General features: G+C 48.7%; 1 protein-coding gene across 5 annotated transcripts in view; it reads left to right on the plus strand.

Moving 5' to 3' along the window:
* Nucleotides 1-25,631, plus strand: part of bcas3 (BCAS3 microtubule associated cell migration factor) — a 258,241-nt gene that overhangs the window by 123,576 nt on the left and 109,034 nt on the right. For 2 of the 5 annotated variants that reach the window (XR_007195829.1, XM_048264315.1), the window contains exon 24: nucleotides 22,429-22,905. The exons of the other annotated variants lie outside the window; for them this stretch is intronic. Coding sequence is in view for 1 of the 2 variants with exons in the window: in XM_048264315.1 (XP_048120272.1) it covers nucleotides 22,429-22,439 (11 nt within the window). In the remaining variant the exon portion in view is untranslated. Of the gene's footprint in view, nucleotides 1-22,428; nucleotides 22,906-25,631 lie in introns of those variants that run through there. 5 annotated transcript variants of the gene reach the window in all.

Below are 25,631 nucleotides of genomic sequence, written 5' to 3' on the forward strand. Positions count from 1 at the left end.
TTACCTCCCTGACTCGGCGTAAACTGGCTGTGTTGCTGTGTAGACAGAGCAAACCCAAACACTGCTAAATTTGAACACTCATTCAAATATCTTCTCATATCTTATCTTGTTTAAAAATGTCACCCTCCCCATACAACACAAAAGTATTTTGCACCTTTGAGTAATTTCTTTCCGTGTTCATTATAGCATTAAATGAACTCGCCGTGGCAGAAGACCGAAACCAGAAGCTCCACTCTCCAAGCTGCGTTGAGCATTTAGCCGGTGAGGTTAGCCTCCCCTCGGCGCTCGGGGAGAGAGGTTGCACACACAGAAGCGGTCTGCAGCAGGGCTCAGGTTTACAGTACTCCAAATGGAGCGCTCCATTGTTTGCCTTTGTTTCCAAAAGGAGAGCGAGTCAGGAGTGCGCTTAAATCCAGAGGGGTAAGTCTCCCCACAGCCCCCCCTCTACCCTCCCAAAAAAGGGCTGAAGTACCCTCAGAAAGCCGCGCCGCCGCTGCAGGGCCAGGCCCTAATGAAATATCTCAGTTCCTGTACATGTATAGCCTAAATTTGACATCGTTCCTGAACTCGCAGCTTTGCCCGCGTTGTTCTTGTTACCAGGAATCTCTGGTAGGATGTAGTTTGTAATTAGATACAGATGTTACTGAGGTGGCTTGGGCCAGACTGTTTTTTTAGCCTATGCTGAGCGCTTTTTCTTTTTATTCCTCCCTCTCTTTCTCTCTCTCTCTCGCTTGTATTACTCTCTCTCTCTCATTCATTCCAGACTGAACTGTCTCCCAAAATTCCAGGCTCTAATACTGTTTTAATGTGCTTGCAAGTTGCGTAGTGACCAGAGACAGAAAGGTGAAGTTTTAAAGAGACTTTCACCCCTTTTCTCTTTTTCTCTCTCTCTCTCTCTCTCTCTCTCTCTCTCTCTCACCCTCACTCCCTTTATTGCTTTGTTAGGGTGCCAAGTCCAAGCCCCCGTACAGTACCTGTTTTTTAATAACTGAAGAGTTATGATCACAGACATCATTGTTATTATTTGGCACTTGGCTCTCAGTCAGCTTTCCCAGGCCTCAGTAATGAGAGTGCAATGCATGATGGGAAGCATTGGTGGTGTAGAAAGGGAGGAGCTTCAGCCTCGGGTTGTCCAGTCTCCCCACCTCTGGTCTCTCCCCCTTCCCCTGCTCCTTCTTGCCCAAGGTCTTTCTCTGGATCGCCCTGGCCAGGTGATAAATCTTCCTCTCTCTGTTTCACATGCAGACGCCGCACTTCCTGATTCGCTGTACGCAGACGTGCGATAGAGGGCACCACAGCGAGGCTAAACAGATGGGTTTGGCCTAGACGTTGAGCTTCTTGTTTGTGTCTTGTCTGTGTGGGTGTGTGTGTTGGCGTGCATGCGTGCGTGTACAATATGTCCCTCGCCGCCTGCATGTGTGTGCGATCCGCCGCAAACAAATGACATCCTCAACACGCCTTCTGCGTTATATAATTATTTAAATTATATCACATTCTGCCCCCGACCCCGGTGGAAGTCATATTAATTAATCACGGGGCTTCGAAGGGATGGGACTCTGATGTCATCCCAGCGTGCATGGGCCCTCGATGATTAGCACTGGCGAGCTGGCACCCCTTCATCACGATGAGGCAGACGTCCTCTCCCTTTCCTCTTATCCTCATTTTGTGTGTGTGTGTGTGTGTGTGTGTGTGTGTGTGTGTGTGTGTGTGTGTGTGTGTGTGTGTGTGTGTGTGTGTGTGTGTGTGTGTGTATTGTGTGTATTGTGTGTTGTGTGACTGCAGGGGAATTTCCCCTCACATATGTAACCAGACTCATTGCTTTGATCTCGCGCGAGCACTTCAATTATTCTGTGGAGAAGAGATCCATTCTGTTGTGGTGTGCGGTGGGACTGGAAAGCGAGAGAGAGGGGGGGAGTGACAGCGAGCGAGCTAGAAAGAGAGAAAGAGGCCGTGAAGAAAGACGCTCCTTCTCCTCTCCCTCGCTCTCGTGCGCTGATTCATTTTGCAGCTCACACTTGGAGAGCCTGTGTTTTTGTAATAAGTGGAAATGATGACCCACACACTTCTTCGACCCCCCCCCCTCTTTTTTTTTCTCTCTTCTCCCCGATCCAATCCCGTGACTTTTTCAGGCATTCTAAGCATACCTTTTTGCTGCAGAACAGCTGAACAGCCAGGTCTGCCCCAGCCAAGCGATGATGATGATGATGATGATGATGACGACGCGGCCAGGTCTTCCCACCGGATTAGTCCGGGTGCTTTATGTGCCTGGCTTGAAGCGGATGGGAACGCGTGGTAGTACTCTGTGGTGGGCGACTCGCTGAGCGTCGCTGGAAGCGGTGGCGTCGCCATCAAAGTTAAATCAGCCTTGCTTTTATAGCGACACAAAAGGTTTGAATTAGTGGCAGGATTTTCAATCCAGTCTGCGGGTTGCTCCCTAACCTTTTGTGGGAGCGAGCTCGAGTGTTCGTGCTTCAGAGGTCAACTTCTCGACAACGACGTGGTCAGTGACGTGTGTGGAAAAAAATTGGGATTTCATAACATGGGCTTTTGATAAAAAAAAATATATATATCTGAAACCTTTTTATGGCCGGTGTTAGGTTGATCTGGAAATTAAACTTGGTTTAGATTGTCACGGATAGAACCTTTTATGACCTTTTATGAACCTTTTATTGAACGATCCTCAAGTATTTTTTTAGTTATTTAATGTAATTATCGTAATACCGCCATTAATGTAAATTGCCTCTTGATTTGATTGGATAAAGTGTGACCTGTGCGTGTGGGTAGGCTTTTGATTGGGCAAACCAGCATATGGTGCCGATCTGGAAGCAGTAGTTGCATTTAACTGGCTGACCTCCATATTGAAAAGATTTCTCCAGCGCTGAAGGCACACTTAGGCCTCAAGTGTGCCATGTCACAAAGCATTTTGTTCAGCTCAGCATTCAATAAAAAAGGGAGAGAATACATATCTGCACTTCATCCCCGGTCTGATTTAAAGAGCCTTGTTCAAAGTCTTGCCTTTTTGCCTCTCGAGCCGAATGAAATCCAGATATATGTCGCAGCACTCCGTAAATTGTTTGATATCGATCAGCATATAATGTGCTCATCGGAGTGGACTGTGTTGTTCAGAGAAAATCAAGTGCAGGTGGTTCCCGAAAGTTGGAGATGCACTTAAATGGGCCTGTTTTCATTTTGCTGTGAATACTCTCGATCATTCAGTAGCGTGTAGTCTGCGCATTAGGGACTCGTGTGCGGACGCACCCCTCAATAATCATCTTCGGATCTGCAGACAGCCCAAGCTTGTTCCAGTTGAAATGAAATAGAAATATTCAGCGTCTTACCAGTTATGAAAACTAATGACAGCTTGTGGAAACAGGGGGAAAAAAGGGATATATGTCTAGGAATAGAAAGGAATACTTTGGTATCCTGGGAACATTTGTTTCCATTGTATGTGGACTGCCTTGAACGTTCCAGCAACTAGCTGAAGCGAGTTATGCCAGAGTAAAGTGTTGGCTTGTGGATGCGATCCTGAGGGAACAGTGCTCCAAAACGCTTGATTAGCAGAGCCCAGCCTCGGAGATAGCCCCTCTTATCATGCATATGGCAGTGTTTAGGAGAATGAGTTCAAAATGAAAGTTGGGGATCAAGCGTCTCATCAAAAGCGTGTTTAGATTCCCAGAGAAAAGGAAGGATCTGGCGGCTTTAGCAGAGGAGAGAATGAGGGGAGGAGAGGGAGTGGAGGAGTACAAACCGGACAATGGGGCCACATTCCTCAAACTGTGTGTGTGTAATTGTGCAGGTGTGTGTGTATGATTGTGTAGGTGTGTATTGTTGTGTGTTTGTGTGTGTGATTACATAGGTGTGTGTTACTGTGTTAGGGGATTAAATGTCAGATTGTCATGTCATTGCCATATTGTCGTGTGTGTGTGTGTGTGTGTGTGTGTGTGTGTGTGTGTGTGTGTGTGGGAATGGATAAGAGGCCGGGGCCAACAGAGGGGTATTTATGAGAGAAAGAGAAGAGAGAAGACTGTGTAGAAGGGGCAGTGCAGGTAGAATGTAAGATAACACTAGTGAAGTCCAGTGACGGGACTTCCCCTAGTGAGAAACCTTCGCCACAACTGGCCAGCACTGGCTACAAAGGTCCATTGAGATGAGTAAGAAGAGTGGGGCACACCTGAACCCCAGATGACCAATAGGAAAGGGCAGTGCAGGGAGGTGGGGTCAGTGCACTCATCCTCTCTGTCCTGTTCTTGTCATTTAACAGTTCACACGGAGGTAACATCATTATTCATGGGCTCTGAAAAGAGCTTCAAGGCCACAATCAAGCCACGATTGTGTAGGGAAGTGATGAATTACTTTAATTGTACTGGGTTGGGTGTTGTGCGGCTACCATCAACCACTAACATTCAAAACTGTAGCTGCCACACTGGTGTTTCATGGAACTTACTGGAAGCCTGACTCACCCGGGCATAACATCTTAATTAGGCGCGTGTTATGGTAATTATGCGATCATGTCCTCATAAAGCCTCTTTCTGTGTTGGATGTGAAAATGGCCGCTCTTACTTTCAATTTCCTGTGAGTGTTTGTCGACTGCACATTGGAACATATTATTTTTTCCAGCCCCTCAAATTTAATATATGACCAATTTCTCACAAAGTTATAACATCTGGGACAGCCGACCACATGACTAAATAAATGACTATTTTGATGTGTATTTTTAGGGATGCCAGAGCCCAAAAACACATCCATGGTGTGATGTTACTCGCCAAGTTGCACACATTCAAACAAGACTCATATGCACTTCACAGTCACAGCAGGCCCTGAGAAGGCCACCCTGAGAGAACCCTTCAGTGACAGTGGCCGCCCCCACCACCACCACCACCACCACCACCACCATGCCTTTTATGGTACTTTTCAATTATACTGTTTGGAGGGGGGAAAAACATCCTTTTGCACATCTTGACATATTGGCCTCCGCTCTGACGGGTGAGCATTTTTCCCAGTGAGACGCTCCCCACCAGTCTCCCATGTTTTCTGCCGTCTTCACCTTTCGCTGATGCTTCTGCGGCTCATCACCAGCTATGTGAAGTGACAGTTCACATCCTGGGGCGGCTGCAGGGGCTGGCTTACTGAAAAAGAGCAGCGCAGCCCAAAAAAAAAAAGGTCTTTGAAAATACCCCCCTCCCTCTTCACACACACACACACACACACAACCACAGACCCTCCCCATCATACACACATAAACACACATCCAATAACTTATGCACACACACACACACATACACACATAGAAACACTCACATGCTCCTGACCTCCCATACTCAAGTCATAAACACATTTGCTCCAGTTCCTCAATGCTGCAGGGGCATATGTGATGGTGGTGGTAGTGGTGTGTGTGTGCGTGTGTTTGTGTGTGTGTGTGTGTGAGAGAGAGAGAGATATAGAGTAGGGGGGCTGCAAGGCATAGAGAGGCAGCAGGCTTCACACGCTACTGACCGTTCACACACTGTGCGGGACGAAAAACAGACGGAAGCAGACACGTCCAGCCGCATGGCTAATCTGCGCAGGAGCGCTCGGTGAACCGAGAGAGAGACAGACAGTCAGAGAGAGAGATGGAGAGAGAGAGAGAGGTGGAGAGAGAGATTGAGAGATGGAGAGAGATAGAGAGATGGAGAGAGAGAGAGAGAGAGAGAGTTCCAGTATGATGACTCAGAACAAGCAGAATGTAGAAATAAAGCTATGATGCTGCTAGTGGCATCCATTACTGGATTAGTGGCATGTGGAACTATTTCAGGTTTGTGTGGCTTTTGAAGTGCAGACCTTTCTGGCTTCAGGAGGTAGCTTAGTATTCCTTGTTTACACTTGGAATAATACCCAAACATAGTCATAGTTTATGTTAGATATGTTACATCCCTAATCATGAAACTGCAGTTATGAAAAAATTGTTGTTCTGAAGTGAGGATGATGGATTGGTTTATTTAGAACTATTGTCACTCTAGAACGTGAGTTCCAGAGAGTTCTTTTTTCCCCTCCCCTCTCTCTCTCTCTCTCTCTCTCTCTCTCTCTCTGTGTCTCGGAGCTGGGAGAACTCTGGCCTCGGCGGAGAGCGCAGTTGGGGAGCAACTCGGACGGGCCTAGATGAAAGTGTCTGGGGGATCTTGTGAAAATCAAAAACAAATCTTCAGGAGCGCCAAGGTTAAACCCAGTGGCCGTGGCGGCTTTGAAGTGGAGGGCAGCGTTGTTAATTGTCAGAGCTGGCTTTGGGAAAGGTGGTAACAATTTAACGAGAGTTGTAAGGGCAGCGGGGGCGCTGGATGTGTATCAGGTGTTTGCAGATGTGCCGGGGGGGGGGGGTCAACTCCCTCCAGATGAGACGACAGCTTAACAGCTAATAATTCTTTGTTTGCTCTGCCAATGGCTGCCATAATTGGCCTGGGAGACCGAACAGGAGCCATGTGATTGGACAGGTTAGCGCTGCTATTTTAACTGTACACGGGCCGACAGACGCTTACAATTATTCCGCTGACATCTTCATGCGTGCTTGTCTCGGCGAGCAGAGTGTGTGTAGCATATATTAAGGTAGAGGTGTTTTTTCAACAGTAGTAGCTCTGGGTCAGGAGTTTCGACACACACACATAAACACACACACACACACACACACACACACACACACACACACACACACACACAGTTGTGCACTCTGACAAGGTTTGAAACATGGGCACTAAAGAGTTTTGGCAGCTAACCCACGTGTTCAAGGAAAAGTGTCTTTTTTGCATTATTCCACACGCAGTTTAAAACCAGGCTCTTGCCCTCAACAATGTATTTATTTAGACTGCCTGCATCTCTCCTTTCTTCTCCTGCCATCATTTTTTTGTCAGTGAAGTGTTCTGTGACACTGGCCCACGCTGTCACCTCCCATTTGCCTTTGTGCTTTCCAGGTTAAACATGAGCACGCTACAGAACTCCCTTCTCTCTCTCTTTCTCTCTCTCTCTCTCTCATACACACACACGCGCACACACACACACAGGCGAACACCAGCTTTGCAGTGCCTGGCTTCAGCAGCTGAGGCTGCACTTTTATGGAGGGAGCTTTCAATTTGCTCGCCTGGCAGACCAGGCTCCCACAAGACATCGTCCAGGGAGCGTGTAGCCTTCATCTCCACACTCCACTTGTGGTGGCTTTGTGTGTGTGTGTGTGTGTGTGTGTGGAGGGGGTCCCCCGTCCCATACACCTCCTCCTGGAGTGAGCAACAGGCCCCAGCACACAGACCGACCTCCAGGCCAGCCGACCTCAGGACGCCACACACACACACAAGCACACAACCAGCTGAAAATGGGTGTTTTCACAAGCCAACGCCAGCGCAGCTGTAAATAGTCCCCTCTCTGGGGCAGTGAGAGAGCGAGCAGCTGAAGGCCGCAAGCCCTAACGGACATGCCAGCACGTCGAGGCAGCGTAATGAGAGGTCAGGCGAGGCGCGGAGCTTCATCGTCCCGCTCGGCTTCCCTGTAATTAACACGCGTTAATTTGAGTTGTTCCAGCGTTTTCAAACCCGGCCGCCGCACACGTTCGGCAAGCGACAAGACGTTCCAGCGGCAGCCTGGTTTCTGACTCTTCCCCCCCCATGTCCCTGATGGTATTCTTTTCCTTCATCTCCAAACATAGAAATCATAAGCATATTTCAGATCTTTCATAGGACTCTGTGGCAGGCTGGCCATTTCATTGTGTGTGTGTGTGTGTGTGTGTGTGTGTGTGTGTGTGTGTGTGTGTGTGTGAATGTGTGTGTCATGTCTATATACTGTATGTGTGTTTGTGTGTGTGTGAGTGTGTGTGCCATGTCTATATGTGTGCAACTGTGTGTGTGTTAGTGTGTGTGTGTGCCGTGTGCGTGTCTTGGGCCGGCCTGTGGTGTTAGTGTTCCCACTGAGGGTGGTGGAGTGTCAGGTTGGTCCCAGTAGGTGCGTGGCGTCGCAGGCTGCTGCCATTGTGCCTCTCCGACGTGGCGCCTAATTGGAGACAAGGGTGCTGGTGGAGCGCAACAGAGCCCCCGATGGGTGGAGGGCCAGCGTGTTGATCCTCAAACAGACCTGGCAGGGGTCACACACACACACACACACCACCACACACACACACCACACACACACACACACACACATACACACACACACACACCACACACACACACACACACACACACACACACACATACACACACACACACACACACACACACACACACACACACACACACACACACCTCCCTCTTGTGTTTTCCTCCTTTTCTCTCTCCGTCCCTTCTACAGGCTTTTTCTGCAGTCGCTCCAGCTATTTCTGACCATCCATCCATCCATCCATCCATCCTCTCTTATTTTCTCTTGCACGTCTTCACTCTTTTTTTATACTTCTCCCTGTCTCTCCCTCAGTCTCTCTCTCCCTCCTCTCTCCCCTCTCTCTCCTCTCTCCCCTCTCTCTCCTCTCTCCCCTCTCTCTCCTCTCTCTCTCCCTCCTCTCTCTCCTCTCTCTCTCTCTCCCTCAGTCTCTCTCTCTCTCTCCTCTCTCTCCTCTCTCTCTCTCTCCTCTCTCTCTCTCCCTCCTCTCTCTCCTCTCTCTCTCTCTCCCTCAGTCTCTCTCTCTCGCTCCTCTCTCTCCTCTCTTTCTCTCTCCCTCCTCTCTCCCCTTTCTTTCTCCTCTCTCTCTCCCTCCTCTCTCTCCTCTCTCTCCCTCCCTCTCTCTCTCTCCCTCCTCTCTCTCTCTCTCCCTCCTCTCTCCTCTCTCTCTCCCTCCTCTCTCTCTCTCTCTCTCCCTCTCCTCTCTCCCTCCTCTCTCCTCTCTCTCTCTCTCTCCTGCCCTCCTTATCTCTCCGCCCCTCCCTATGGCAGGTTAGAGGCTGGGTTAGCCTCTCAGTCTGGCTGACCTCACATGGGCAGGGTTTGGGGATTTTTCTGGACCCCAGACAAAATCACACCTAATCATGTCTCTATGACCACATCCTTTAAATGTCCCTATGGCCTCCTTTAAAACATACACAAAAGTGTTATTTATTACAACTTTAATTACATTAATATTTGTATACATTTATCATATTAAATTAAGTTTTATTAACTCAAATCCATAATTACTTTGGCCACTGTCCCAAGAATGCTGCTGGCTCTGTTTGTACAATTTTTGCGGCTGCCTCTATATCATATTCATGAGGATAAAGGGGGAAAAATGGCGTGTTCCATCCATCCGGTTTAGGATGACATTAGCTGTGTAAAGCGCTCAGCTGCAGGGTGACTGGGCTCTGTGTGAGCAAAAGGCTGAGGTGAATTAAGGGAAATACAGACTCTCATTACCATTTGCTTTTCCGGAAAACCAGCACTGCTCATCGGCAGTCTCCCTCTTTCTCTCTCTCTCTCTCTCTCTCTCTCTCTCTCTCTCTCTCTCTCTCTCTCTCTCTCCCCTCTCTCTCTCTCTCCCTCTCTCTCTCTCTCTCTCTCTCGTGCTTTTTTCCCTTCCGCTGTTTTGTCCTTTGTACTGCGCTTCCTCAGTCCCCACTACAGTATACACTTCCTTTCCTCATCAGTCTCTTCTCTCCTTTCTTTTTTCTTCCCTCTCTCTCTCTTCCCTCCCTCTGTCTCTCTCTCCCTCCCTCTCACACTCTCTCTCCCTCTCTCTCTCCTCCTCTGTCTTTCTCTTTCTCCCTCCCTCCCTCTCTCTCCCTGTCTCTCTCTCTCTCTTTCTCTCTCCTCCTCTCTCTCTCTCCTTTTTCCCAGTGGGGGTGTTGTTTATAGAGCATTATAATTTATAACTGAATAGAGTGGATTTAATTTCAGCGCAGGGGCTCGCCAGCAGGGCGCCAGCCTGCAATCAGAGGAATCAGCGCTCGGCGAGGCCTGTTGAATGGAAAGTATTATCACCGGCCACAAACGGACACTGTTTCTCCTTAAACAACTCCCCCGATGCTCCCAGACCCCCGGCTTCTCTTTCATTCATCTATTCCTGTTACCAGCCCTCCTCATTGTCCTTCAGCACCACTCTCTCTCTCTGCTACTCGACCACCACCACCAGAAACCCCCTCCCCCCATAAACACACACACACACACACACACACACACACACAGATATACACACCAAACACTACTCCATCTTAGCACCCCCTCCCTCTCTCTCTCTCTCCCCTCTCTCTCTCTCTCTCTCTCTCTCTCTCTCTTTCTTCTGCACATACTCAGTTTCTCTATCTCTGACCCCTACTATCTCGCTGTCATTTCCTCTTCCTTGCTCTGTTTCTTTGTCTCTCAGTATGGTGTTTGATTTTTTTCTTAAGCACTGCCGTTTGTCAGACCACCATATCCTCTCTCTCTCTCTCTCTCTCTCTGTCTCTGTCTCTCTCTCTCTCTCTCAAAAGACAATAAAGACAATATGTTCAAGCCACCATGTGCACACACTGACACTGACGAACTGCACCAGTGGTCACTCATACAGTGACTAACTGCCCCAGTGGTCACTTATTTTATTTTCTCTAAAAGCAGGAGATTCCACAGTGATTGTTTACAGTAGCAGTCATAATAATATGCTTGTAGAAGTGATGTTGATGTTTTGTGAATTATTATGCTGGTGTAGAAATGCTAACAACCACCACAAATATCTTACTTACATACACTTGACATTAGTAATACAAAACTGTCACCTAATAATTGGATGAAATGTTTTTATTAGCTCTGGTGTTTCTGCATCTCTTTGATGCAATACAGTATTTATATGTTGCAAAAAAGCTTCTCTCTCTCTCTTACACTCTCTCGCTGTCTCACACACACACACACACACACACACACACATACACACACACGTTCACTAACCCCACACTGCTCTTACCGGCCTTCATCTTTGTCCCAGCCCCTGCCGCTTGCTCCCACCTATCTCTCTCAAGAGCCGCAAATGTTCTACCCGTAAATCTCCCAAGCGCTGACACTTAACCGATCGAGCGTGATGCCTAACAGACAGAAGAAGAAGAAAAAGTGTCTAGTTCGAACCCCGACCAGTAGGCACGGCTGAAGTGCCCTTGAGCAAGGCACCTAACCCCTCACTGCTCCCCGAGCGCCGCTGTTGTTGCAGGCAGCTCATCTTGGCGCCGGGATTGGTGTGTGCTTCACCTCACTGTGTGTTCACTGTGTGCTGAGTGTGTTTCACTAATTCACGGATTGGGATAAATGCAGAGACCAAATTTCCCTCACGGGATCAAAAGAGTATATATACTTATACTATACTTATACTTAGTATCTATCTATCTGTACCTACCGTGTGAGTCTAAGAGATACATTAGACTTGTGCATGTGTTTGTATGTGTGAGTGTAAAAAGGTCTGTACAGCATCCCCTCGTGTGTGTGTGTGTGTGTGTGTGTGTGTTTAAAGAAAGCTGGGTGTGGGATGGAAGTACAGAGACAGAGACATCCATCAGGCTGGCAGCTTAACCGGCCCATAGACGAGACCTCACAGCGAGAGTGATGATATTTAAACACACACACAGCCATAGAGAGTGTGTGTGTGTGTGTGAAGGAGAGTGAGAGAGTTTTTTACTGGTTAGCAAGACAGGGTAATAAAGAAATTCCCACTCTTCCCCCATTTCCTGCCTCAAAACCAAGCCCTGCCACATAATGTTTTGCTGTTTGTGTGCTTTGTTTTGATGGCATGGCACAATGCTAATGTGTTTTACTAGAGAGAGAGAGAGAGAGAGAGATAGAGAGGAGAGAGAGAGAGAGAAAAGAGAATGGAGAGAATGTGCAATATTGTTTTGCTACTCTGTCTTGTGCTGCCACAACATATGATGTTGTTGATGATGATGGGGAGGGTGATGAGGAGGATCATGATGATCATGATGACAGCGATGACTGCGGTCAGCCAGAAAGATGATGATGATGGTGATGATTACGGCAATGTTGAAGGCGGCGGTGGCGACATGTGCTCTGTGCCGCCGCCCCTGCGTCTAGCACGATGTAACGATGTGGTCGTCTCCTCTCCGTGGCGGCTCTGACCAGCGGATGCCGTTAACCTGGCCATATCCCCTCCACAGCACGTGTCTGGAGAGTCGTCAGGAAGGTGGAGGAGCTCTGTCTCTCCGTCCCGGGCTCGGCTCGGCCCAGATGGGCTCGCTCTGCCGGATCAGAGCTATCCCACTTTCAACGGAGCCGAGCGGCCAAGATTCCTCATCTGCCGTAATTAATACCTTGCATCTCAACCGACTCGGAGGGACTACACGTTTTTATTTTTTTGTCCCTTTTTTTCTTTCTTCTCTTGAAAAACCTGACCAATGATTGTGTGTGAGCCTGAAAAGCTTTATGGACTTAGAAGACTAACACACATGGTGAAGGGGAAGGACGTACAAAAAAATGGGGGAAAAAATTGACATCAGAAGCCACAATTAGCTCATTACTTTTGCTGGAAGTTGTGCGACCACATAAAGCAGAGAGGGAAAAGTCATTTCTCCTCTACTCCTCGCCCTTCCCCAGCACCCACTTGAGGGAAGCTTGTCCGACGGGTTCAGAGGAAGGACTTGTCCTGTAAAAAAAAAAAAAAATTTGTCTTATTATAAAATATCTTGCAATAATTGAAATAGCGATGGCCTGTTTTTTCCATTGACAGTCAGCTGTAGCATTGCGCTGCGCTACTGTCCAGTGCGCTATTTTGGAGAGAAATCGCGTCTCATCTCATCCATGTGTGTGTCTTTATGTGAGCCATGTTTTATTTTCATTTTCTTGCACTGAAAAAAAGAAAGAATGTGCAAAACACAGCCACAGCCGCCTAGTCGATGAGGATGGAAAAGACTTGGCAGCGGCCTTATGCTTCAGATTGTGGAAAATGAATTTAATGTCGTGTTCTGTCACTGGAGCAGACGCATCGCACAGTAATCCAGCAATCTGGAGCGTCCCAATCCTGTTTGTCTCCTAGTAACCTGGGAGCGTTTTTTTTTTTGTAGGGGAGATAAGAGAGGCTAAGCATAAGAGAAAGAGAAAGAGAGAGAGAGGAGAGAGAGAGAGAGAGAAAGAAAGAAAGAGAGAGAGATAAAGAGAGTGATTTCTCCCTTATTAAAAATGCAGCTAATGAGTTGCCTTTCCCATGCCAGTATTTAACAGTGTGACTGTGGGACCAGTGCTCTCCTCTCCTCCTCTCTCTCTCTCTCTCTCTCTCTCTCTCCCCTCCTCTCCTCTCCTCCTCCACAACTGTTTCATTCTTGACCACTCAGCCATGCCTGGTTACCAATCACCGAGGGCTGTTAAACTCTACGCCAGCGCCCCTGATGCTATCGGGCCCAGCCCTTTTGGATGAGAAGCGCGGCATCCGGGCGGGCGGCGAGCGTTCAGGGACGACTCTGCTCGGCTGTGGCGCGCGGCTGGCGTGATCGGCGCCAGGGCTGTGTGGGCATGGGTTTGCCCGGCGCTGGTCGGGGATAGAGACGGTGAGGGAGGGAGTAGAGCACACGGGATCTGCCTCAGAGATCAAAAGCACACACTTGATGAATGCCAGGGCATGGGCTGGTCTGAGGTGTGGGCAGAGAGAGTGCGGGTGGGGGCTCATAGGGGTGGTGCACCCCGTGCTCCAGGCTCTGAATCACTGATCAAGGTCGTTCTCAGTTCATTAAATTCTGCTGAGAGGCGGCTGCACGCACACACACACACACACACACACACACACACACACACACACACACACACACACACACACACACACACACACACATTATATTGCCTGCACTTATTGCAGTTTTTTTAAGGGCTGTTTTAGAGTGACTTGGGTCAATAAGCCACTCTCCCATATTTGTTGAGGGTGTGTAAGCATGCATGCAGGCTTTTAACTCCATTTCACTGTTGTGGTGTGTGTGTGTGTGTGTGTGTTGTAGTGTTTTGGTTTGTGATCACAAACATAGGGGTCAGTGAGTACATCAGATCTACTAATGTGACACAAAGCTAGCGGTTCACTCCTGCTCTTTAGTGTGTGTGTGTGTGAGAGAGAGAGAGAGAGAGCGAGCGTGTGTGTGTCTGCTGTCTGTTGCGCTTTGTGTATTTTGGATGGTTATCACACTTACTCGGAATTGGGTCAGTCATAACGGTGGCCTTGTAGGCTCCGCCTCTGTGACAGTCCATGAAGATTACTCTCTCTCTCCCTCTCTCCCTCTCTCTCTGTCCCTATCTCTCTCTCTCTCTCTGTCTCTCTCTCTCTCTCTCTCTCTCTCTCTCTCTCTGTCCCTCTCTCTCTCTCTCTCTGACAGCATCAACTCCAACTGCAATGCCCCCGCTCTCTCTTCCCCGGCTCCAGTTCTCCTTCTGAGTAAAGCTACTCCCCTTATTGACTTCATATTGACTCGCTAGTCACTCCTCTCCTCTGAGATTTCTCACTCTGTGCCCTCTGGCCGCCGCTATCGCCGGGCCCGACGCCGTGCACCACACACACACACACACACACACACACATACACACACACACAAAAGGAGGCTACTGCATGCCGGCCGCCACAGTCTGGGCGAGCAGAAGGCCTCTGCCCGGTCTCTCTCTTTCCCGCCCACCCCCTGCCGCGGTTCACACATGAGGGGCTCCACCTTTCAATCCCATCTGTTTGGGCTGAGGCGGCCTGTCAGGCCAGGTTAGTGCAGCAGGGTGCAGCAGGGCAAGAGCGCAGGCATCTGGCCCCATCCTGCCTGCCTCCTCCAAGCACCAGTACCGGCCTGTGTGCGTGTGTGTGTGTCTGTGTGTGTCTGTGTGCGTGTCTGTGTAACTCCTTATGTATATGGGTCTATGTGTAAGGAAGGGTAAGGAAGGTTGATATAAAGTGTATCACACAGACATATATTATTATATGTCTTATATGTACAGAGAGCAAGAGAGAGAGGATGGTCGATATATGTATACTCTGTCTGTGTGTGTGTGTGTGTGTGTGTGTGTGTGTGTGTATGTGTGTGTGTGTATGTAGACTCAGACCATCCCTCCACACAACAGTGTGGTGTGTGTCCACCTGCTACAGTTGATTTGGAGCTTTAACGGATCGGCTTGCTGGCTTGTTTCCATTCAGGCCGAGCCCCAAACCTGGTGAGTTCTTACCACTTACTCCTGCGCTGAGCTGCAGAGGAGCAGCAGGCCTTGTTTGTTGTTTGCTTTTGTCTCGCCTGTGCGTTGCGAGTGTTTGCTTGGCTACTATAAAGAGGTAATTAACAGCAATTAGTGACTGTTTACTCAGAGGCATTGCAGCTGTAAATTCCAGTTTAAAGCGCTCAGGCCTGCTGTGGTGAGTCAGGCTTCTTCTTTGACGGTAAAGACGGTTACGGAGAGAGATGACGAAGCGTTTCCCCGAAGGCCAGAGCCGTCCAGCGGGACCAAGACCCTTTCTATCTCCACGGCCAATCTTCCTGCAGGCCCTCTGCAATGGGGGGAAGTGGCTTTCAAGCACGGAAATGGCTTAACCTGATTTGACTAACAGCTTCCACATAGTCCTCGGTGTTCAGGACCAGAGAGGTCTTGGGTAAATCTCAAAATGTCCAATTGAAACCCAGAGGCAGAAATAGTAGGAGTGAAAAAATGGGATAAACAGAGAGTATATACGGAGCGTAAAAGTAGGGTAGGGTTGTTTTAGCTTTCGTCCAGGGGACGCTCGTGGTGAAGGTTTCAGTATTTTTGTCACAGCTAATATCATTTCAATGTAGTGACAGATGCCTCATTCCCTGAGCCCAGGGTGAGCTGTTTGATTTGTTATTAATTCTGCAGAAAGCCCCCGACCACCCTGCCCCCCGACAAAAAAAAAAAAAAAAAAGCTTAAAACTCATAAGAGCTGGAGATTACAAAGCCCCTGAGGAGGTGCCGGTCACGTTATGAATCACATTAATTACAGAGTACACACACACACACACACACACACACACACACACAGACACATGTAGACTTTCACTTGTAAAATAAATCATATCTGAAATGAAAAAGTCCAAGCATCACACCAGCTGTGTGGAGATGAAGCACGCCTGTCCAGACCGGTCGGTGTTGCCGAGCAGCCGTGCAACGTGCCGAGCGCGTTGTTTATCTGGATGTGAACCGACAGGTGCAGTTTAATTACGATGCACCGAGGCCGCTAGTCTGACGCTAATCCGAGGACCCACTGAGCCCCGGGGTTTTCCCCCTGAACCGGCAGGCTGAGCCAAGACCTGCTAGCGTGCTCCAGGGGTCTGGGGTAGCATCCCCTGCACGCACATCCGCTTGGGAGAAGGGCATCTTGTCCCCCTTTACAGGGTGGTGGTGAGGGATGTGGTAATGGCATCAATATCACATGGCACCAACTGACGCCACCACCACCACCACTGGTTTCTTAATCTGAAACGCCCTTGAAGGGGTTTCACATACATTTGTACTTTTGTTTTCTTCATTTTTTTAATATATTTTGTCTTTCTCTTCCTCTCTGCCAGCTGTAGTGACTTATTAAAAATGCAGCGGTGAGCTCCTCCTTATTTGCGAGTTCCTCTCGGCGGATGCCTAATGACTTGGCGGCAGCCTTCCTCACACATGGCTAAACGTGGCGGAGTGGAGCGGGGAAATGAGAAACTCATGTTTCATTTAAAGGCCAACGGACAGGGATTGCCCGCTCCAGATGAGCGAAAAGGAAAGACAAATGTGCCAAGGGACGAGTGGCGCAGCTCTCTACACCTTGAGAGAGAGAGAGAGAGAGAGAGAGAGAGAGAGAGAGAGATGGAGAGATGGTGGGGACCAGTGTCATGCCTTCCTGCACTTGAGATGCCTCCACTGAAACCTCTCCTCTGCTCCAGAACTAAAGTCATCTTAGGTTTATGTGCCCTTTAGCTCCAAGCAGGCGGAAATAGAGCAAGAATGGAGAAAAAGAAGTGGTGTGGTGGGAGAGGAAGAAAGAGAGTGCAAATGTGACTTGCTCGCGTTTTTGGTCGGGGGGTTTAGTCTTACATTTTGGCAGGGCACGCCATGAGACATGGGGTTGCAGCTCATTAAAGCCCAAGTCTGGGGCTTGTCTGTCTAATCAGCGGGCCTGCTGGTGTCTCTCCTCCTCTATCTGGGGAACACGGCACCCCTTCTTCCAGCAGGGGCAGGCCATGTTTTCAATAACCCCCTTCCCCACTCGGACTGGGTTTCGCCCTCCGCCATATCAAAGGCCGCGGGGGGGCCGCGGGGGCCAGGAGCCCAGGCACTCTGAGGGAGAGGGGCCTGGAGGAGGCGGAGGAAGCTAGGGAGGTTGAGTCGTAATACCCGGGGCCTGCTCTCTCATCGTAAACCTCCAGACGAGTCCCTGTACTTATGCTGTCGTTGCCCCAACCCATTTGTAATGTTAGCATTTCACATTTGTTCTGGAGCTCAGCCTGTAACATGTATGCACAGAATGGTCTGTGCATTTTCTGCCTCTTTTCCACTAATGACTTGTTATGCTGTGTCGTAGTTACAGTGTACGCAGTGTGCATGTGTGATGGTGTGCAGGTGGAGAGTTATTGTTCAAATGGAGAAGAGGAATGTTGTGCACCATCATGGTCCAAGACTTAGAGGTCATTTTGTGTGCTTTGTGTGGCACAAGGGTTTTACACTTGCACACACACACACACACACACAAAGATCTTTTGCAGGCTCTCCATGGCTGCGGCTTAATTATCTGGTCAAACTTAATGGCATTCATGGCAAAACAAGCACACACATACATAGGCGAATGCTAACCATGCTAACGCTAACATTTTTGTCATAAAGAAGAAGTGGCTGGCTCAGTAATAACTCATTTGCGTAATTTCCTCCTGTCTAGCCATTTTTTAGAAATCCTTCTGCATGCAAGTTTCCTCCTACACAACACATTTAGTATTGCAACGTCTGGCTTTGCTGGTAAACATATGTACAGAACATTCTATTTTCGGCCCTGTTGCTGTACAAATGTTTTCCTCCTCTCCTGAATGGCCGGGGGATATAGATGAACATATTGACAGTAATGGGACTCGTGGACTGTGCTGTGTTTCCATAAACATGAGCGGCGTGCCGGGCATTAATACTCGGTAATATAGTCCGTCACTTCTGATCTGCGGCACGCAGTATCCCAGTCCAGCCGCCCTGCGTTTCGCACCATGGCTGCAGGTTAGAATCCCATTAGGGCTGAGGGGGTGGAAAACGAGAAATAGCACTTTTCACTTTAATTTGGAGCAGCACGACTGACAGAGAAACTGGTGCTGAGTCCAAACAGACTCCTTTGTGTGTGTGTGTGTGTGTAATTGTGTAGTTGTGTGTATGTGTGTGTGTGTGTGTGTGAGTTTGTGTGTGTGTGTGTGTGTGTGTGTGTGTGTGTGTGTGTAATTGTGTCTCTGTGTGTGTGTAATTGTGTCTCTGTGTGTGTGTGTGCGCGTGTGCGTGCATGCATGTGCATGTGTGTCCGTTATGCAAATGAGGGCGGCGCTCCTGAAATCCATTTCAGCAAATTAGCGGAAAACTGGCCGCCACAAACAGCTGTTGCGTTCAGAGAAAGAGACCGACGTCTGCACAGCGCTCCTCTTTTGTGTACGTGGAGGAGGGAGGGGCGTGGGCGAGAGAGAGAGAGGGAGAGAGAGGGGAGATGGAAGCCTACTGTGTTGTGATGACCCTGTTTTGTCCTAGAGGCTTAACCCCTCCTTCAGTGTAGATTAATTTGGCATGTTTTGTTTTCTTTTTTCCATGGGTGTGAGGGCAAGGAGGGGAGGGGGGGATTTACCCCATTTGACACCTCCTTAAAACGCCACGATAGGGATTGTCCTGACTGCATGGTGTCAGGATTGTCTCTCCACAAGGCAATGAGGCTGTGTGTGTGTGTGTGTGTGTGTGTGTGTGTGTGTGTGTGTGTGTGTGTGTGTGTGTGTGTGTGTGTGTGTCTGTGTCTGTGTTTGGATAGGACACTGGCTACTTTCCCTGAGCACACTACAGACCATATGGCCTTCTCTGTGTCAGAAACTGTCTCATGGTATTTTTACACACTCCTACACAAATGCACACACACACATACACACACACACACACACACACACACACACACACACACACACACGATTCAGGATCTGAAACCTGGGGCTATTGATTGGCATTCACTCTGAAGCTGGAGTCCTATGTCTTGTGTGTCCTGTGCAGTGACTCAGTGAAGCACCATACTGGAGGATGTACCCAGACAAAACACCTAAGTAGATTTTTATGGTCCGCTCAACAAACTTTTCTAACATAAAAAAAAAAAAAGACTTTTAAATGAATTTCCAGCCCTCCAGAATAACACATTTATTTTCATGTCATTGTTGTTTGTTATGCTAAATTCCAATGGTTCGTACTAGTAGTGCCATTTGTATAGGTTTTTCCACTAGGAAAAATATGGCTGCCCGATGAGTTTATGGTCCAATAAATTGCTCACATCAAGTGGTTATGTTCATCTAGCATAGGTCCGTTCTGCAGATCGTTGATATCTGGAGTGTTTGTCAAACGTAGTGTTATCAATTTCCTGCACACTCACACAGAAACTGTCCGTTTCTGGCACAGTCAAGACACAAACACACTAGACCCAGGGTAAAATCTGCCCTGAGCCACGCTCATTCCCCAGTTTCAGCGCCATGTTTGATCTGTGCCAGAGTGTACTTATGCATGTATACGGCACTGTGCATCCGTGGGCACAGAACTCACACGCAGGCTCTAAAGGCCCTGTAACAGCCTGGGACATCCTGACTGCATCTGAGCTTAGTAACACACAGCAGCAGCAGCAGTATCAGCAGTCTGCTGCAGGTCAGCGCTCCAGGTGCCATCGCCCCTGCTCCCCTCCGTCCTGTCGCACTGACCCTCTGGCCTCTGGCACCACACAGTGCAGAGCATAGGGGCTGGGGGATTACTGCACAATAGTGTGTGTATTTATATTTAAGGAACACCAGCTAAGCAAATTGCCGTTGTTCATAGCGTCGCATCTTTCTCATCAGCACTGAACCTTATCAGATAGCCACTTCACATGAAGCTGCAGCAATGTTAACAATGTATTTATTTATTTATTTAGGCACCTACTTACTTTTACTCCTTTCCTCAACTCATTGATGTGCGTTCCTGTGGGCGGCTCAGCCCTATGCTTCACACGTCCACATCCGTCCGAGTGTCTGTCCGCCCCCGTCGGTCATTTCCTGTGGTGTGTGCCGGCGCCTGCTCCTGCTCCGCCTCTTCCTGTGAGCATGGCGGCGCATGTGAGATGTGGTCCAGATATTTATATCCACTCACACCCTCCACACACACACTTACACACACACACTTACAGCCCCCACACACACACACACACACACACACCACCCCCATCTCCTGCTGTTAATGGTCATTGCACATGGCTGCCTTTCACTTTGTCTGCTTTCCTGCCACCCTCTGCCTCACAGACACACAACACACACACACACACACACACACAGCCCTGATAATGCTCTCTCACCTCCAGGCACTATGGCACACACAACGCTAGCCAGCCCACACAATACCCATCCTGTTTGGGCCGACAGAGAGACTGAGGGCGAGAGGGAGAGGGAGCGGTGGAGGAGGAGGAGAGATGGAGAGATGGAGGGATAGAGAAAGAGAGTGCTGTACGGTGGGCAGTCAGAGTCAGTCCTCTAGTGCCCTTAGACACCGGAAGAGCCTCGCACTCTCCGTTAGCACGCTTTGCCTTTGTGTGTGGAGCCCAGCCAGAACACCCTGGGCACACACACACTCACACACACACACACACACACACACACACACACACAAACATTCACTCTGGCACACACACACACACAAACATTAACTCTGGCACAGACACACACACACACACACACACACACACACACACATTCACTGGCACACACACACACACACACACACACACACACACACACACACACACACATTCACTCTCTTTATCATGTGCTCACTCACATCATCTGACACGTACTTATATGTTCAAATGTGTAGATCGGCACAAATGCACATTTTATGTGGCTATGAGGCAATCACACGTAAATGTTTACATATGTGGAAGTGTATGCACCCACTCTCCTTAAAGGGACACCAGGCAAGTTCTCTACGAAACTCCCCCTCGCTCGGTCTGAAGCTCTTTTCCTTTTCTTGCGTCTTCCATCAAGGGTTTTCGCTGCTTCTTCGCCGGCTCTGCCATTATACACACGTTTGCAACAATCTCTAGCGTTTCGTTAGCCTGCCTCTGTGCTGTAAACTGATCCTGCTTCGGTCGGCGGGTAGGATACACCGAACTTGCAAGTGGGATATTCTTCCTACAGGCAGTAGGGGTGGGCGAGAGAGCCTTCATTCGCCCTGTAATGAGTCATTTAACCATATACCGACTTACGAAGATGATTAATTAACACAAAAACGTTGCCTGGTGTCCCTTTAACACCATTTATTCTCAGCATACCTGACACTTCACACACACACACACACACACACACACACACACACACACACAGTCACATAGTGGCAGTTTTTTTTGTCCATTTATCAGCACATTTAGTCAATTTAATCATATCAGTCACATATGTGTACATACCAAACGCGTATATGTACCTCCATGTAAACAAACACATCCACAAGCACTCAGGGCAGTTAGAGGTTAATTTGTGTGTCTCTGGTGTGTGTGTGTGTGTGTGTGTGTGTGTGTCAGCTTGTGACCATGAGGAGAGATGCCCTTAGCCGAGCAGGCAGTTCATGTGCCGGTCAGAGCCGCCTTATTTCCTTTTAATTGAGTTAAGATGGGCAAATAAGAGGTCTGCGCCACAGAGCTCTCATTACCCACAAAGGCTGTGCACACAGATTACACACACAGGCCAATTGCTTAGGTCACTTACGAACATGAACACACACACACACACACACACACACACACACACACACACACACACACATAACTGCCCTTCTCCCTAGCCTCTCAAAGAGACAGGCGCAGACACCCTGGGTATACGCTGTTGAATGCAGACTTCCATATGGCATGATACAACGGGCACGATAACAACAGCAACAACACGTCGCAATTACCACTTCTCCACTGGCATGCTGCACTTTTCTATCTTTTTTTGTTGCTCCTCTGTAGTTTATCTTTGGAGCATTTTTGTGTGGTGAAGGTATCACTTTACCTCCCACCCCATAAATTACAGCCATGAGCGGCCATTACTGTGCCACTGGCCTCCCTCCACCTCAGATCAGCATCTGCCCGGGATCTGAAGGAGCCCTAATGCCTCCGCTGTTCTGGGCCCAGGCTGTTCTAGATTAGCGGTTCCACTCACTCATGCCCTGGGTTCCTCATCCACCCCTCGGTTTCTCATCCCCACACGAGTTCTGTGGTAGGCGCAGGAAATGATGGAATGCTGATGCATGCTGGGAGAAATGCAGCCTCCCCCACCGGCATTAAAAGCACAATTGTTTTTGTGTGTTTTTTTTTGTTTGTTTTGTTTTCTGCAGGTATATCCTAGAGGAGGCGCTCCCCCATATTTTCTGCCATATCATTTTTTATTCTTTTATTTTTTTTATTTACCTTTTTTTAATTTGCTCGTTTTTGGAAAGCATGCATATCCACTCCATCATTTCCTCCCCCCCTTCCCCACCTCTCTCATTTCCATGATTGATTTGCCATCAGTGTGTGAGAGAGAGAAAGAGTGACGAGGAGAGCAGTGGAGAGGAGAGGAGGAGAGGAGAGGAAGGCCCCAGCACAGCTCAGCTCAGCACAGGGCGGCCCAGCGTCCACTCAGCCAAAGCACATAAGGAGGACGTCACCTCTGTCACGCCCCAGGTTCGGACCTCTCATGCCATGCCCCAGGGCCAGGACCAAAAAAACATGCAATGCATTGACCTTTTTTTGTATTATTGTTACTGTTATTACTGTAAGTAGTAGTGGTGTCTTCAAAAGCAGCTCCACAGTATGGTCATGTGTCAGGTAGGTCAGTGTGAGAGTGGTGGTGTGGGGAGAGGGGGAGGGAGGGGGTTGCAGCTTTCAAAAGAGACCCCTCATCTAGCCGCTCTGGTACCACTGGAGTTGAGAAGTAAAAGGACTCAGCTGCTGGCTTGCTGCTGGCAAGCGTGTGTGTGTGTGTGTGTGTGTGTGTGTGTGTGTGTGTGTGTGTGTGTCTGTGGTGTGTGTTTCTGTGGTGTGTGCTTCCGAGTGTTGGAATGAATGTGTGTATGACAGGAGCACAGTGGGAGTGCTTGGCCTCAGGGTGCGAGCTAGAGATAGAGCCTTTATGGCTAAATGCCTTGATTTGACAATGGGCAGCATAGAACAAGGAGGCCAAGCTTTTTCCTTCCCCTTTGTAAAGCTCCCCCCCCCACACACACACACACACTCCCCTTGCTGACTCTGACCTTAGTGAAAGATGCCACTCTGATTCTCTCCAACTGTGTTAATGATGAAAGTGACCATATGGTATGCTGCTTTTAAGAACCTGTCTGCAGTTGTTTTAATGTTGTAAAAATCTCTAATATATTTTAAATCGTTTTAAATGGGTAGTGTTTAATTAATACGTCTACAGCACAACCTGTGACCATGTTGTTGCTTATTGTATACTGTACTAGCTGCTATGCATTGCCTTTTCTGTTGCTGTGTTAAGTGCCATGTCATTGGTTTCTATTTAAACAAAATAAAAAAAGACATTCTGTGTATATTCCCTGCATATTTCCTGTTTTTTTTTTTTTCCTTGACCAGGGCTTTACGCTAACCTTATTGCTAGCCTGGCTCAAACTCATCTGAGGATGGCACTGAGTGTGACTGTGATATACAGGATGTTAGCGCACCATGCTAACGCTTACTGCAGTAGGGCTGGTAGCTTGTGTAAATTTGTAAAACACTTTGTGACTCTAGTTGACTCTATTTTAGCCATTTGCTCATGTTGGCATGTATGTCACTGAGCACCGCGTGCATTAAAGAGGCTCTTAGCATGACACGAGCCAGCGTGAGGGCTGACACCGAACCTGTGCACCCTGCCGCCGCGGAGCAGGACCGGTGGGGGGCCGTGTGCCGGGGATCCCCAAGGCTGCAGGGCTATCCACGCGTGTAATGTGCACAACAACGACGAGCACCACAAGCAACCGGCCTACATTATTAATACATGGGCTCATTCCTTGTTTTCCTTCTCTCTTTTTTATTTATTTTTTTATTATTTTGAAGTTCACGATTGTCTACAGGCTTGTCTCCGGGGTGACGTGTAGGCATGGCGACACTGCTCCACATGCCTGGCCTTCTCTGCCTTTCTGTCTTGCTTTTAACTCGGAGAGGGGGCCCATGATTAACATTGTTCATTTCAATGTCTAGAATGGTGGGCTATATAAACTTGGTGCAGTTGCTTCTGTGAGAATATGCATGGAGGGTTTGTGGTACAGTAGTTGTTTACAACTGAATACTCATTATGGTATGGACACATTGGTTATTTGGATTGTGTCGAGCCATAGAGGAAGTTCCAAACTAGTATCTTTTTCAGTCACTGAGCATCTTACTGTAACATCAGGCCACTGCTTTGAGTAAACAAAGTGTGAACTTTGTTCGTGGACTTGGACATGTACTAGAGGGGGTGGGGGGGGACCAGAAAAAAAGTTTTTGAAAGAAAGCAAAAACAGCAAAACGAATTAGCAGCATGTGATTGTCTTGTGCTCAGCGTATGGCCAGTATCTGCCCATCTCCAGCTTCCTCCGCGCCGGACCATGGTTCCGCTCACCCCAACCCCCCACCCCCTTCCCCCCCATGCCCCACAACAACCATCTCTGCCACAGCTGCCCGCTCTCAAAGTGCTCAAGCCCTTACTGGGGCCAAGTTCACACCAAGACCACAGCCCCAGCCGACTGCATTTTTTTAGATAAGCCGTCCGCCGGTATCAGGTTTTAACTCGCGCTGGCCTCCCACAAGCGTCCAATTTTCGGCCATTATGCAGTTCTGCGCTTTGTGACCGGCTCCAACAATTATAACGGAGAAAGAGGGAAAAAATGCACACACGCCGTGATTGCCTCGCCATGTGATCTGTGTATTTTAGACTACACGGGCAGAGGCCCAAAAACAATACCAGTGAAAACAAAGCAAAAAGGGTTACACAGCCTCTCCATAACTCTCACAGGGCCCCATCTGTGAAGAGGTTTCTGCGCCGCCTCTTTGAAGTGTCCGGTCCCTGAAATTACTGCACTGCCATAATGAGGCATTACTGTGCAATTACCTCCACCGTCCCATCACATGTGGGCTCTGTGGAGGTCCTGTGTGTGTGTGTGTGTGTGTGTGTGTGTGTGTGTGGACGTAGAGGGGGGAGAAGGGGACACATAAGTGTAAGCTTGATGCAGCTGGCTGGTAGTACTGAAGTTGCATGGTTTTTGTGCCATTGCGGGTGTGTGTGTGTGTGTGTGTGTGTGTGTGAGTGATTGTAAAGCCAGTATAGCAGGGTAGCTGTGAGGAGCCCAGCAGGCACTGAGCTGAGACATGTGTGCCCGTGTTTCTTTGGCCCTGTACTCCCAGACCCTCACCTGAAAAGACCCCCCACACACACACACATACACACACACACACACACACACACACACACACACACACAACCAGTACCACCACCATCAATTATGCAGTGCCACCGGCCTCATCAATACTGCAGCAGCACAAACATGCAGCGTATTGGCACCAGCCTAAGCGTTAACGGCAA

The sequence above is a fragment of the Alosa alosa genome, chromosome 15 (genome assembly GCF_017589495.1).
Source record: "Alosa alosa isolate M-15738 ecotype Scorff River chromosome 15, AALO_Geno_1.1, whole genome shotgun sequence".
Taxonomy (NCBI): domain Eukaryota; kingdom Metazoa; phylum Chordata; class Actinopteri; order Clupeiformes; family Clupeidae; genus Alosa; species Alosa alosa.